Source organism: Chiloscyllium plagiosum, unplaced genomic scaffold (assembly GCF_037043375.1).
Source record: "Chiloscyllium plagiosum isolate Xiang-an unplaced genomic scaffold, Cpla_swu_hap1 HiC_scaffold_13, whole genome shotgun sequence".
In the NCBI taxonomy this organism is placed as follows: domain Eukaryota; kingdom Metazoa; phylum Chordata; class Chondrichthyes; order Orectolobiformes; family Hemiscylliidae; genus Chiloscyllium; species Chiloscyllium plagiosum.
Window position 1 is genome coordinate 35343707 of NW_028270151.1, and position 16465 is coordinate 35360171.

Here is a 16465-nt window from a genome sequence, read left to right on the forward strand (position 1 = left end):
CACCATTTAAACTAATGGGGCCGGAATCGCATTATAGCCATTTCACGCTTTAAACGTTTGCGCTTTAGGAACAGTGTCCCCAGTTTGTCAGTTGCGTTGCAGCCAATTCATTGTTCCAATCCCAAGAACTTTCCATAGTGTTTTGTATAAACCAGTTATTTTCAGGAAGAAATGCTAGAAAGTAAAGTTACTGTTACATATGGTATAAAGCTTTCATGGACTGCATGAGATCCCCCATTGATTTTAGGCTGTGTCTGTGGCTCCAGATGTAATTACTTGAAATTCATCTTTTTACTTTATTGTGTGTACTGTTGTGCAACATTGTGCTGTCCTTGTAGAATTTGCTGGTCTAGCAACCTATTCATTTTGGTCACCAATTCTGGTCTTCCACAGATTCAACCGCAATAATTTATTTGTGGATTTTTTTCCCTATCTCTTAGATCTATCCAAGAACCGATTGGTAGAGATTCCAGCTGACGTTTGTTACTTTGTGTCATTGGAGAGCCTTAATCTCTATCAGAACTGTATACGAAGTATTCCAGAAGCCATTTTAAACCTACAATCTTTAACCTCCTTGAATATCAGGTATGGAAAAATCATTCTTGTTGAAAATAATGCAGTAAACAAAAGGGCTTCGGTTTAAAGTGATGTGCAAATGGAGCAAGGATGATGTGAGAAATAAAAGCTTTCTCAAACAACTAGTTGTTAAGGTATGGATGTCCTACCGTGAAATGTTTAGTTGAAGCATCAAACAGGGCATTGGATGCTTTTTTGGATAGTAATGTTGTGCAGGGATATTGGGAAAAGGCAGGAGATTGGCACTGGACAAGCAGATGCAGGCTCGATTAGTTGAATGTATTGCACCATAACAATTCTAATATTCTGTGATTAACCACTCATCTCAGCAGATTCGTTTACCTGTCATGTGTAACCGGATCATTAACCGGATCATTCTATTTAATAATGTTTCTATCTAAAATAACAAGGGAACTCAATGGGAATGATTGTACCAAGTATCAGAGGCTGACCTCACTGTTTGGATGATATTGCTTTTATTTTTGAATCTGTTTGTGAACCAGAAAGAAGAATATGTTTCTGTGACCAAAGATCAAATTGATGACTAATATTCTGTCTTACTGGATTTAGTTTGTTTAGTATTAAAACAAATTCCTTTGAGCGTTTTATTCCTTCACCAATTGTTTCATTTAACATCATCACACTCTTGTAAAAGGTCTTCAACAAGCTATATTACATTGACATATTGGTGAATTGTGCATGCATTTTTATAGTCTCCATCATGATGCAAACAAGTTGGACTTTTTTCAAGTCAGACCAGCCTGACTAAAAGTGAATGACTTATTTTGTTGGAAAAGTAGCTAGGATCAAAATAAATAAAATACCTTTCTGACAAAACAATTCTACTTTCTCTCTCCCTCATAAATTTCTCTTTGTTATTCTAAATTCAAAGAACAAGAACACAGAGTAATATAGCACAGGAACAGGCACTTCAGCCGTCCACGTCTGCGTTGACACCTTTTGCCCTTCCAGACTAAAATTGTCTTCATTTAAGTATCTGTATCCCTCTATTCCCTTCCTATTCATGTATTCGTCCAGGTGCTTCTTGAATGCTGCTATTGTGTCTGTTTCCACCATCACCTCTGGCAACTCAATACATTTTGTGTGAAAAATGTGCCTGTGTTATGGAGCAGGCCTGACCCCTCAAAAAGTTTCAAGAAGATAGCCTATACCCTGACTTTCCCAGTCGTTTTAAGCAGGTGTAAAGTGGATATTATAGGAGAAATGCTGCTGGGCAAACCACTTTGTTTTCAACAAAACAGAATTTATTTACAAGATTACTGAATGAAACGCAAAAGAGAACAGAATACAGAATAACTTAACCTGTCCGAAAACCCAACAGATCATCCCAACTTAATGATGCTGTTCCCAACACTTCTGACAATCCCCATAAACATCCCTTGGCACAAAAGGAAAAATCAAACACTGTCTTATGGCAGAGAAGTCAGAGAGAGAGTACCAGCCTGGACCTACTTCTTTAGGTTCAGCACCTTCAACACACACTGTTAAAAATGAGAGAAAAGCTGAGCTGGGAGAGTTGGCCACTCCCCTTTCATTGTACAAATGTTTTTTTCCAAAAACTTGAAAGCATGTTGCCTGAGGTAGTGCCTGTTAGCTATAATCAAACTGGCACTAAAACCCTTCAACTTAGATTTGTTGGAGTCTGTCTTTTGTGGTCTCTCTGGGGGAAAATAAATCCAAGGACGTCAAAACCTTGTTAAAGGCAGCTTCGTCACATTTCCCCCTTTTTACAAAAAAAAAATCAATATCCAAAGTTGGCTTCATGAAAAGCCCCTCAATCTTAAATTGTTAGTACTCTGCATCACACACTTATATTCCATTGACAATAATCACACAAACATGCACTGCTACATGTTGTTTCAGTCCGTTTCACTCCTGCCACCAAATGTCTCCCATTTTTCATTCATATCTGGACAATGCATCGGCAATCATGTTTTTTTGTCCTGCCACATGCACAACTTTCAAATTGAATGGCTGTAACAAAAAGCCCCATCTAAAAGTCTGGCATTTTTGTCATTAAATTGCTCCACAAACTTCAGTGAGTTGCAATCAGTGATTGTCTCAGATACAGTACTGGTAACATAAACATTGAAATGGTGTAACACCAACACCAAGCTCTAAGTCTCCTCAACTGTCGAATATTTCTGGTGATGAATGTACAGCTTCATGGATTTAGGTCTTTCTATTTACTCATCTTTTTGCAAGAGCACAGCACCGACACCCACATCACTTGCGTCAACATCCACCTTGAATGTCTTTGCATAATACTGAGGCAGTGGTTAACACAGCTTGCAGGCTGTCAAATGCCTTCTGACAGTCTGCCGTCCACTCTTGCAATTCTTTAGCAGTTCAGTGAGTAGAGCAGCTGTACTGCTAAAACTTGGTTTGAATTTTTGATAAAATCCACTCAATCCCAGGAATCGTAGTATTGCTCTTTTTATTGATGGTATAGGAAACTCCCCAGTTACCTTTGTTTTTGCATTCCATGGGGCAATTTGTAAATGTCTAATAACACGGCCCAGGAAGGTGACTTGGGCTTTGACAAATTCATTTTTAGCCAAGTTTATCACCAAGCCTGCCTTCTGAAGTTGATGGAACAAGTCTGATAAATGTTACAAATGTTCCTTCCATGTGTGACTAAAAATCACCAGGTCATTTATGTATACGACACAGTTTAGTTGTAGTCCGGCAGTGATCTCATTTGTTAATCTCTGAAATGTGGCTGGTGCATTTTTCACACGAAATGGCATGACTTTAAACTCATATAGTCCATTCTGCGTGACAAACGCTGAAATCGTCTGAGCAAGTCTAACTTAGAAATATGAGTAGCTTGTCCCACCTTTTCAACACAGTCTTCCAGACACTGAATTGGATGAGCATCAGTTTCTGTAACTGCATTGACTTTGCGATAATCCACACATAACTGTTGGGTACCATCTGGTTTTGGCACCATTATGAGTCACTCTAACTCACTTCGATTATGTTGTCTTGGAACATGTGTTCAATTTCCTTTTGAACTTGTGCCAACTTTAGAGGGTTGTGCCTATCAGGATGTTGCTTAATTGGAACAGCATCTCCTATATCTACATCATGCATAATTAGGTTACTACATCCCAGCTGATTTCTACGTATCTCCCCATGTGATTGTAATAACTCTTTCAGGTCATTTTGATTTTCCTCAGGAAAGTAACTCAGCAATTTATCCCATTTTTTTTGACCGTTTCCTCATTGTCCAAATTAATTTGAGGAATGTGCAGTTCAGAATCCTCTGAATTTGGTTCCTCCCTCTGTGTTGTAACCAATTACACATTCTCCTCATGCTTTCCTTCCCTGTCAAAATACGTTTTGAGCATAGTCACATGAAGCATTCTGAGATTTCTTTCTGTCTGGAGTCCTACCAAATAATTCACCTCAACTTCCTTTTGACTTAATAAGGTCCACTAAACCTTGTTATTAAATGTTCACTTGTCACTGGAAGTAACACCTTATCTTCGATTTGCGAAAAATTGCGAACTTTTGATTTCTTGTCTGCTTCCAGTTTCATTGTATGCTGTGATACTTTTAAATGTTGTCTAGCCAACTCTCCCGTTCTGCTTAATCATTTCCTAAAGTTTGACACATAGTCTAAATATGTGGTCTTTGAATTCTGACTTAGTAATTTCTCCTTAATCAATTTTAGCAGTCCTTCACTTCATGCCCAAACACTAATTCAACTGGACTGAATTTAGTCAAATCATTTGGTGCATCTCTGATTGCAAAAAGTACAAATGGAATTCCCTTATCCCAGTCATCTCGATATTCTTGACTATAAGTCCTCAACATGGTCTTGATTATCTGTTGCCACCTTTCAAGCGCTCCCTGTGATTCTGGATGGTAGGCAGTAGATGTGAATTTTTTGTTCCTAAGCTATCCAGAACTTGAATAATTTTGATGTGAAGTTTGACCCTTAGTCTGATTGTATATCTGTCAGTAGTCCGTACTTCGTGAAAGATTTGAGTAATTCCTCTATAATCCTTTTAGCTGTGATGTTGTATAATGGAATGGCCTCTGGAAATCGCTCGCTCGCTCTCTCGCTCGCTCGCTCTCTCGCGCTCTCTCTCGCGCTCTCTCTCGCGCTCTCTCTCGCGCTCTCTCTCGCGCTCTCTCTCGCGCGCTCTCTCGCGCTCTCTCTCGCTCTCTCTCTCGCGCTCTCTCTCGCGCTCTCTCTCGCGCTCTCTCTCGCGCTCGCTCTCGCGCTCGCTCTCGCGCTCGCTCTCGCGCTCGCTCTCGCGCTCTCTCTCGCTCTCGCGCTCTCTCTCGCGCTCTCTCTCGCGCTCTCTCTCGCGCTCTCTCTCGCGCTCTCTCTCGCGCTCTCTCTCGCGCTCTCTCTCGTGCTCTCTCTCGCGCTCTCTCTCGCGCTCTCTCTCGCTCGCCCTCTCTCTCCCTCCCCCACCATCCATCTTAGGACAAGCCAAACAGAGACATGCACAAGAATACCTAGAAGCATGACATTCCAACCGGAACATCTATCAACAAACACATTGACTTAGACCCCATTTACCACCCCCTGTGAAAAAGAACATGAAATGACATCACCAACCCAAACATATAAATAGAAAGTCGGAATCATCAGCAGTGCTTTGTCCGGAGGCTGACTGAAGATGTTACCTAGTATGGTGACGAAACGTCTGAAAAAGAACCTTCCAGCTCAGCGAGCAAACCTACATCGATCATGATAAACATTTTCTGTATCCTCTCCAAAGCATCCTTGTCAGATACCAGAAATGCATTACCAGATACAGAACTGGCTTAGTCATTGAAGGCAGAGGGGAGCGACAGAAGAATGCTTTTCAGAATGGAGCATTGAGACTAGTGGTGTTCCACAGGGATCAGTGCTGGGACCTCTGCAGTTCATCATCTACACAAATGATTTCAAGGAAAGCGTGGCTAGTCTAATTAGTAATTTTGCGGATGATACAAAGATTGGTGGAGTTGGAGATAGTGAGGATAGTCAGGGGATACTGCAGGATATAGATTAGTTGGAGCATGGACAGAAAAATGGCAGATGGAGGTTAATCTGGACAAGTGTGAGGTGATGCATTTTGGAAGATCAAGTGCAGGTGAAAATTATACAATGAAGCCATTGTATCCGTTTGCCCCAAGGGACCTTGCCAAAGGCTGTACTGAAGTCCATGTAGACAACAACTGCTTTTCCCTCATAAATCATCATCTTCACCTCCTCAAAAAACTTGATCAGATTATTGAGGCATGACCTCCCCTGCTGTCTCTTGCGAAAAAGTCTATTTGCTTCAAAATGCAGATCGTTCTTGTCCCTGATAATCTTTTTCAATATTTCCCTACTATTAATGTGAGGCTCAGAGGCCTGTAATTTTCTGGAATATCCCTGCAACTCTTCTTAAATAATTGGACAGCATTGGCTATTCTCCAGTCCTCTGGGACCTCACTTGTGACCAAAGAGAATACAAAGATATCTTTGTGCTCCAGCAATTTGTTCTCTTGCTTCCCTCAATATTCTGGGATAGACCTCATCAGGACCTGGGGACCTGTCCTGATGAAGGGCTTATGCCCGAAATGTAGATTCTCCTGTTCCTCGGATGCTGCCTGGGCTGCTGTGCTTTTCCAACACCACACTCTTAACTCTGATCTCCAGCATCTGCAGTCCTCACTTGCCCCTCTGGAGACTTGTCTGCCTTAATAGCTATTAAGATGCATATCTCTTCCATTTTAATAGCAACTTAGCTTAGAAATTAATCACTCCCCTTCCCTGAGATCATGCACCACCAATACAGTGTACCCTTACCCTTGATAAATACAGACACAAGGTATTCATTTAGGACATAACTTCCCTTTTCAGGCTTCATACATAGATTCCCTCCTTTGCCCTTAAGTGGACCAACCCTTTGCCTGGCTACCCTCTTGCTTTTTATATGCATAAGAAGCCTTGGGATTTCCCTTCAATCCTGTTTGCTAAGGATTTTTCATAACCCCTTTTTACCTTTCTAATTTCTTGCTTAAGTTCTTTCCTACTTTGCTTATACAGAAGAACTTCAATTATCAGTATTTCGTTCGGATAATCGAATGCCAGATAACATAGTTTAGCCGAGCATCGGGACCTTTCAATCTTGCCAGATAATCCTATTTTCGGATAATCAAATGCCGGATAATCGAGGTTCCTCTGTATATTTCAAGGGCTTTGTCAGTTCCCATCCTCCTAGACCTTACAAGTGCTTCCTTTTTCTTTTTGACCAAGGTCATAACACCTTTGATCACACAAGGCTCACATAACTTGCCATACCTATCCTTCGTTCTCAGAGGAACATGCCGCTCCTGAACTCTTATCAACTGCCATTTGAAATACTCTCCCTCGTCCGATGTGGACTTGCCCTCAAACAGCCGCCTTCATGCAAAATTTTCCAGTTCCAGCCTAATATTGTTTTGGTTCTCTTTACCCCAGTTTAACACATTCACTCAAGGACTGCTGTTATCCCTATCCATGAGTATCTTGAAACTCATGATATTATGGTCACTACTCCCAAAATACTCCCCCACTGAAACTTCACTCACTTGGCCAGGCTCATTGCCCAAAACCAGATCCAATATAACCCTTTGCCTGGTTGGACTGTTTACGTACTATATCAAAAAACCTCCTGAACGGTCCTTACAAATTCTGCCCCATCCAAGCCCCCGGCACAAATTGAGTCCCAGTTAATATAGGGGGAAGTTAAAATCACTCATAACAACCCTGTTGTTTTTACATCTTTCCAAAATCTGTCTACATATCCTCTCCTTGTTCTCCCACTGGCTCTTAGGAGGCCTGTAATGTACCCCAGCATTGTGGTTTCACCTTTACTACTCCTGACTTTTACCCATATTGCCTCACGACACGATTCCTTTGATGTAAGCTCCTGCACTACAGCTGAGAAATACTACATTAACAGTGTTGTGACTCCCCCACTCCTTTATATCCTTTCAATGCAAAAAATCTAAATCCTGAGACATTCAGCTGCTAGTCCTGTCCCTCTTTCAGCCAAGTCTCCGTAGTCGCAATACTGTCATTGTTTCAAGTACTAACCAAAGCTTTCAGTTCATCTACTTTCCTATTGTACTTCTCGCATTGAAACACACATTTCAGACCACTTCCCCTGCTCTTTTCAGCAACATTTTCCTGCCGGTTCTTGTTCCTCGTCATAATTGCCTTGATTTCTACCTTCTCCCTCAATTTTGGCATCTACTGCTCTACTCCTCTGATTTCCAAGCCTCGACCACATTAATTAAAACCATCCTAACCACTCTTCAAAGACATCAGTCCCGGTCCTGTCCAGCTGTAACCTGTCCAGTTTATACAGGGACAACTTCACCCACAACTGTTCCCAATGCTCCATGAATCTGAAACCTTCCTCCTCACACCCAGATTACTTAACAGTTTTCTCTTTGCATGATTCCGATGTTTTACTTCTCAAGTCCAAAAGGACTTTTGTTTGCTCAGCTGATACTAGTGGAAAACAGTTCAAGAATTTTAAATAAAGTTGCCTAGAAATCCACAACAGTTATTACTTAACTGACCACTGTGGAGTGCACATTATTTCCTCACTTATATGAAGTTCAAAGAGCTTGGACAGTTTTCTACAACAGCAAAGTTTTTGGATCATCTGGTGTGAGAGTTTAATGGTTAACCATGTGCAGATAAACAATACGTCACTGATAATTGTACTGAAAACAATTACCCTTTCGGCCAATGACTTGAAAAGCTATCTGGAATTGAGTAGAGGGAAATATCCATTTATTCTGATGCTAGAATATTTGCATAATCAAAGTAAGCCCTTCTATTACAGCCGGAACATTTGAATGATGAAAAAGAACTGTTTGGATTTTATAATCCTTCTCACATTGAGCATTTGTTATCATTGACCAAAACATTGTTCATAGCCATTCCTGAGAGTGCCTCTTCTCTAAATGTAACAGTCCAACAGGAAGCCTAGGGACAGATAAGAATCAATAACTGGGGAACTCCACACACTGCATCTTCCAATCAATACTTTCACAATCCTCTGAATTGTGCAAAGAGGTATTGTACTTGAGGAATTCCAGTAACATGTTTTGGTTTAAAATTCTGAGAGATAGATTTAGATTACTAGATTAGATTTAGATTACAGTGTGGAAACAGGCCCTTCGGCCCAACAAGCCCACACCGACCCGTCGAAGCGCAAACCACCCATACCCCTACATTTACCCCTTACCGAACACTACGGACAATTTAGCATGGCCAATTCACCTGACCTGCACATCTTTGGACTGTGGGAGGAAACCGGAGCACCCGGAGGAAACCCCCGCAGACACGGGGAGAATGTGCAAACTCCACACAGTCAGTCGCCTGAGGCGGGAATTGAACCCAGGTCTCTGGCGCTATGAGGCAGCAGTGCTAACCACTGTGCCACCGTGCCGCCCATAGAGATAAAAAATGTCATTATAATCTTGAGATTTTTACCTATATGATATGAAACATTTTAGAGTTAATTTATATGAAATTGCAAAATTTGCTGGTTAAGCACATTCTTCAGAAAACTTATACTAGAATTGTGATGTTAATTCTGTTTCTCTTTCCACAGATGCTGCCAGAGTTTCTCCAAAATTTTCTGTGCTTTTTTCAGATTTCCAGCATCCAGCATAATCAAAAGATGAGGTGCTGTTCCCTGAGTTTATGTTGAGCATATTAGTAAGAAGGTAAAGATAGAAAGGCTAGACTGGGAGTGGAGAATTAAAATGAGTATGACCAGAAATTCATGATGATATTGTTGAAGGAAAGAGGGTGTTCCAGAAAGTAATGATGCAATCTGTGCTTCATCTCCCAAACAGAGTAAACTGTGTCATTTACGGTGAATTAACTGTACCAAATTGAGAGGAATACAAGTCAGTTCCTGTCTTTTCTGGAACATGGTTCCATGAACAGTTTGCCATTTCTCACGTGCCACAAAAAAACAGCAAATTTCCAGACCATGCTTACCATTGTCTTCCAAGCAATAACGTTGCATTGTTTTTTTTTCACAGTCGTAACCAGCTGACAACATTACCTGGACACGTGTGCAGTCTCCCTTTAAAAGTTCTAATCGCAAGTAACAACAAGCTAATATCAGTACCAGAGGAAATAGGGCTACTACGACAATTAACAGAACTTGTAAGTACCAAATCCCTGTTAGATAATACAGATGTATGAGAAATAACCAATAAGAAAGACAACATTGTTCCATCAGTCTCTCTTATTGAACATCATGAGAAATGCTCCCTAAAAAACTTGATTTCAGATTTCTGTTAGATTTGTAAATTGGTTTAGAACATAGAAATGTATAGCTCAGTACAGGCCCTTCAGCCTTCGATATTGTGCCAACCTTCTATCCTACTAAGATCAGACTAACGTACATACCCTTCATTGTACTATCTTCCACGTGCTTGTCCAAGAGTCGCTTAAATGTCCCTAATGTACCTGATTGTACTACCACGGCTGGTAGTGCATTCCACCACTGAGTAAAGAATCTACCTCTGACATCTCCCTTAAACCTCCCCTCCAATTACTTTATGCCCCCCTCATGATAGATATTTCTGCCATGGAAAAATGTCTCTGTCTGTTGACTCTATCTATGTCCCTCAACATCTTATACACCTCTGTCAAGTCACCTCCAATCCTCCTTCACACCAATGGGAAAAGCCCCAGCTTTCTCAATCTTTCTTTATAAGACATGCCCTACAGTCATGGTAAATCTCCTCAGCACCTTCTGTAAAACTTCCACATATTTCCTATAATGTGGTGACCAGAACTGAATGCATTATTCCAAGTGTGGTCTAACCAGGACTGTACAGAGCTACAGCATAACAGCACACCACAGATGTAAGCCTGACCCATCTGTAATTCCCAGGATTATCCCTACTTTCCTCCTTGAACAACAGAATAACATTTGCCACCCTCCAATCATCTGGCACTACTTCAGTGGACAGTCAGATGCTGCCTGAATTGCTGTGCTCTTCCAGCACCACTGATCCAGAATCTGGTTTCCAGCATCTGCAGTCATTGTTTTTACCTTAGTGAGAATGCAAAGATCATCACCAAAGGTGCAGCAATCTTTTCCTCGCTTCCTGTAGTAACTTAGGGTTATCCCATCTGGCTCAGGGTTTTATCTATCCTTACGTTTTTCAAAATGTTCAGTACGTCCTTCTTCCTAACATCAACCTATTCTAGCATATCAGTCTGTTTTATACTGTCCTCAGAAATGTCAAGGTCCCTCTCAGTAGTGAATACTGAAGCAAAGTATTCATTAATGACCTCCCCACTTCCTCCAACTACAGGCGCAAGTTCCCTCCACTATTCCTGATTGGCCCTACCTTCACCCTGGCCATCCTCTTGTTCCTCACATAAGTGTAGAATGCCTTAGGGTTTTCCTTAATCCTACCCGCTAAAGCTTTTACATGCCCCCTTCTAGCTCTCCTAAGTCCATTCTTCAGTTCCTTCCTAGCTACCTTGTAACCCTGTAAAGCCCTATTTCATCCTTACTTCCTTAACATTTCCAAAATTTGCCTCCCAGTCTGCTCCTCAGTATCTGCGTTGCTATTAAGGAGGCCTGTAGAAAACTCCCAACAAAGTGACTGCTCCTTTCCTGTTTCTGACTTCTGTGCACAAACCCTCCTCAATGATCTCCATTTCTGCAGCTGTGATACTATCCCTGAATATCAATGCCACTCCTCCACCTCCCCATTCTTTTTGAAACATCTAAACCCTGCAACATCCAACAACCAGTCCTGCCCTTGTGATCCAAGTCTCCATAATGGCCACAACATCATAGTTCCAAGTACTGATCCATGGTCTGAGTTTGTCACCCTTATCCCTGATACTTCGAGTCATAGAGATGTACAGCACGGAAACAGATCCTTTGGTCCAACTCGTCCATGCCGACCAGATATCCTAAATTAATCTTGTCCCATTTGCCAGCACTTGGCCCATATCCCTCTAAATTCTTCCTATTCATATACCTATCCAGATGTCTTTTATATGTTGTAATTGTACCAGGCTCCACTACTTGGTCTGGCATACTTCTCACATTAATATAGATACACTTCAACCCATTGCACTGACTGCATCTTTGCTCTATCAAGTGCCTATCCCTCCTCTCAGACTCTGCACGCTGTATATGGCTGTTCACTACCTATTCCATCATTTGATCCGTAGGTCAGGTTCCCACCCTCCTGCCAATCTTGTTTCAACCCTCCCAAAGAGCTCTAACAAATGTCCCTCCCAGGATATTGGTGCCCCTCCAGTTCAGGTGCAACGCATCCCTCTCGTACAGGTCCCACCTTCCCCAGAAGATATCTCAAGATTTATTTTACATTCTTTAATTATATAAAAAGGAAGAGAGGAGCCAAAGTGAGCATGGGCTCCTTACAGACTGAGACTAGTGCATCATAATGGAGAACCAGGGAATGGCAGAGGAGTTGAATCAAAACTTTGGATCAGTCTTCACAGTAGAAGGCACTAATAGTATTCCAAAATTCCTAAATAATCAAGGGCTAAAGGACGCAAGGAAATAAATCCACTAACAGTCACTCGGGAAAAGTGCTTGGCAAACTAATGAGGCTAAAGGACGATAAGTCCCCTGAGACATGATGGGATGCGTCTTAGGATATTAAAGGAAGTAACAGCAAAGATAGTGGATGCATTGGTAGGAATTTTCTAGGAATCCTTAGATTCTGGAAAAGTTCCAGGGAATTGAAAAACTGTCACTGAAACACTGGCATTGAAAAAGGGACATAAACAATAAAATGTAACTATAAGTCGGTCAGTTTAGTGTCTTACTGGAAAAAGTGGAAATTTATTCTAAAGGATGCAATAGCAGAGCATTTAGAAATGCCTAATATGATCAAGAAGAGTCAGCATGGCTTCATGAAGGGAAATTATGCCTGACAAATTTATTATAATTCATTTGAGGACATGACAAACAAGACAGATAAAGAGGAAGCCAGTGGATTTTCATATTTTTGGATTTTCATAAGACATTTGATAAAGTACTACACAGGCTACTTAATCTGATACGAGCCCATGGTGTTCAATGTAGTATATTCTGGATGGGAGTTATATTAGATATAGTATATTAGATAGAACATTGGCGAACTAATAGAAGTCAGAATTGAGATAAGGGGGGCATTTTCAGGTCCGCATCCTCCAACAAGTGGTGCACCAGAGAGATCAGTACTGGGGCCACAACTATATGCAATATAGATGAATGACTTGGATGAGGGAAGTGAATGTATTTAGTCAAGTTTGCGGGTGAAATAAAAATAGGTGGGAAGGTAGGTGGTGAGGATGACATCAAAGTGCACGAGGACCATAATTTTAAGGTAAAAGGCAGCAGGTCTCGAGAGGATATGAGAAAACACTTTTCACCCAGCGGATGGTGGCGGTCAGGCTTGCACTACCTAGGAGGAGAGTTGAGGCAGGTCACTCATAGCCTTTTAAAAAAAATATTTAGACAAACATTTGAAATGTCATAACATTCCAGGCTATGGACCTATTGCCGGAAAGTGAAACTAGGGCAGATTTTGTGTAACTTTGATGCAGACTTGATGGGCTGAAAGGCCTCTTCTGTATTTCAGAATGCTATGATTCTCTGAGTTTAGAGTGAAAGAGACAGATTAAGTGAGTGAGCAAAAACTTGTCAGATGGGATACCATTTTGGAAAACATGAAGTTATGCAATTTGTTGGGAAGAATAGAGAAACTTAATATGATTTGAATAGAGAAAGTCTGCAGAAAGGTACAGAACATAGGAATTCGGGTGTCTTTGTGCATGGATCTCAAAGAAAAGCATTCAAGTTCAGCAGGTAATAAGGAAGGCAAATAGTAAGTTGTCCTTATTTCAGATGGAATGGAATTCAAAAGTGGGGAGATTTTTCTGAAACTATGCAAAGCACTAATCAAATCATCGAAGCACTTTTGGACTCTTCATCTGAAGAAAGATATGTACTGGAATTGGGGACAGTACAGAGAAAGTTCATTCGAGTGATACTCGGTACGGAGGGACTGTCTTATGAGTAGTGATTGAGTAGATTGGTCCAATCCTCGTTGGAATATTAATTAAAATGAGGCAACATGAGTGAAATATCCAAAATGCTTTGGGCCTTGACGGTAATTGCGGAAAGATTTATCTTGTGGAAGCATCTCGCACCAGAGGGCACAATCTCAGAATAAGGTGTTTACAAAAGTAAGACAGATGAGGAGAAATATCTTCATTCAGTGATTTGAATTTGTGGAATTCTTCACTGCTGAGGGCTGTTGAGACTAGGTCGTTTAGTATATTCCAGTCTGACATTTTAGATCAGTAATGGAATCAAGGAGTATGGGAAGATGGCAGAAAGTGGAGTTTAGGGTCATCAGGTTGGTCATGAGCTCATTGATTTTCAGAGCAGACTTGATGGCCTACTTCTGTTCCTATATCGTATGGTCATATCTGAATTGATGTTTCCAGAAGTTGTTATTATTTCGAATAGAATAGTCATTTATTGTCACTTGTATTTTTTTTTACAAATAGTGAAAAATGTTAAAACTAACACGAAATGAAGTCAAAGATAAAATAAGTTCTCAGCAGAGTTCTACTCCCATGTTTTTGTTATTGAATTCTGAGATAATACAATTAATCAGACCCAAGCGATGTAGAAAATTCCACTAATCTTTGAGATGGCAACTTGTATTTAATAATCTAGTACTAAACTGCTCATAATGTTTGAAAATAGATTATTTGCCTATAAATTCACTAGGGGCGGACATTAAATGCTGGCTTTGCCAGTCATATTCACATTGTGTGAATGATTGAGTGAATAAGATTTTAACTGTATATAGACAAGAATGGAATGAGATGCCTTCATATATGAAGCATTGCCAGAGCTGAGTGATATACTTTTGAATCTGTCAAATTGGTAATAATGTTAACATTTGGCGATGAATTTTTGATTGGTGTTTATTGGAGATTTCAAAATGTGAAGAAACCTGCTATGCGGTTTTATTTTTGTCCATCACAAATATCATGTTTCTGTAACAGAGGTCTTTTCCTGCTGACTGAATTGCTGAACAACATGAAGGAAACCAAATTGACCTCCGGCATCAGAATTTGTTTTGGCCAGTTAGCTGCAAATTAACCTCAAAATGTTAGAGTAACACAGGGTCTTAGAGAACACATCCTTAGGAGCAGAAGACCATGTTGTGAGTGACGAGGTGTAATTCCCCATCCTAATAAAACAGCACACCCTCCACAATTAATTCACATAAAAGCTGTAAATCTGCAAAAAAGGGGCATATGCTAGAATCATACAGTTTACTCTCCTTCCGTGAAATGGAAATCCGAGTTTATGTAATAGGTGTATCTGTTTGCCATTAATGACAGGTTAAAAATAACTAATATTTCAGTTGTTTTGTGTTTTTTGGTGAGCAAACAAGGGAAATGAAAAAGGTATGGATGATGCACACTTGTAGCAGAAATTAATAGTTGAAATTAAAACTACTTAATAGACTATACATTATCAAATAAAGCTAGACAATTCCACAACGAGTAGATCGTATTCAAGCAATGTAGTCCTGTAACAGTACAGTCTTGAATGGTGGTGGAAAGTTAAACATCAAACCACAGACGCTATCTTGCAACACATCCCCTTTTCAATGACTTGGAGTTTAGCAGTCAGAGCAAAAGAGTACGTTGATGTAGTATTCATAAGCATCTTAAACCATGTTACTTCATATGATTTCCAGAAATAGTATGCAATGGCTGCTGCAAAGATGTTGGATCCTGACGATGTCCAGGTTGTGCTGCTGGTGAATAAAGTTGCAGAACTGTCCAGTCCTTATCCAAACTAATCCCGTAGAACTGCAGCACTGAATCTAGCCAATAATGTGGAAAATTTAGGACAAATTTAATCCAACCAATTACAATCCTACCTGTCCACATTCAATCATAGGCAAAGTGATGGACAGTGACATTAACAGTGCTACCAAGGGGCAATTGCAGTAGCGTCCTCTTTGTTACTCACCTTGGGTTTCGCCAGACTCACTTGACTCAAGACTTCAGTAGTCGTATTCCAAATATGCCAAAAGACTCCATTCCAGAGTTGAGGGTAACTGGTTTTAACATCAAAGCTGCATTTGACCAGATTGCAACATGAAGAATCCCCAGCAAAGTTGAAGTTAAAGGGTACCAGTGGGAAATATCTTTGGTTGTTGGAACCATACCAAGCATGAAGAAGATTGTGGTGTATAAGATCGTAAGACAGAGAATTTTTAGCAAACGTTTACAGTGTGATGCAACTGAAATTATATCTTGAAGAAGACCCAGATTGATTGTTATGTCTCTCATCTTTTAGAATGATTTGGAGATGCCGGTGTTGGACTGGGGTGTACAAAGTTAAAAATCATACACCAGGTTATAGTCCAACAGGTTTAATTGGAAGCACTAGCTTTCGAAGCGCTGCCCCTTTCATCAGGTGGTTGTGGAAAACACTATTGTAAGGCACAGGATTTATAGCAAAAGTTTACAGTGTAATGTAACTGAAATTATACACTGAAAAAAGCTTGATTGTTGGTTGAGTCTTTCATCTGTTCAAATACCATGATAGTTTCACTTCTTTCATATGTAAATTACAAAACATTTTTTTAAAAAGTTACATTCTCAGGTTAACTGTAACAATTGGTGTTAACCAGATAATAAGTTGAAGGATAAAAGCAAATTACTGCGGATGCTGAAATCCGAAGCCAAAAGAGAAAATGCTGGAAAATCTCAGCAGGTCTGGCAGCATCTGTAAGGAGAGAAAAGAGCTGGCGTTTCGAGGTCACTCGACAGGAGTGT

At 40.5% G+C, this 16465-nt stretch overlaps 1 protein-coding gene across 9 annotated transcripts in view; it reads left to right on the top strand.

Moving 5' to 3' along the window:
- Positions 1–16465, top strand: part of lrch3 (leucine-rich repeats and calponin homology (CH) domain containing 3) — a 196946-nt gene that overhangs the window by 68598 nt on the left and 111883 nt on the right. For all 9 annotated transcript variants that reach the window (XM_043702400.2, XM_087993517.1, XM_087993516.1 and 6 more), the window contains exons 2-3: positions 441–585; positions 9643–9769. In XM_043702400.2, the coding sequence (XP_043558335.1) occupies positions 441–585; positions 9643–9769 (272 nt within the window). The remainder of the gene's footprint in view (positions 1–440; positions 586–9642; positions 9770–16465) is intronic.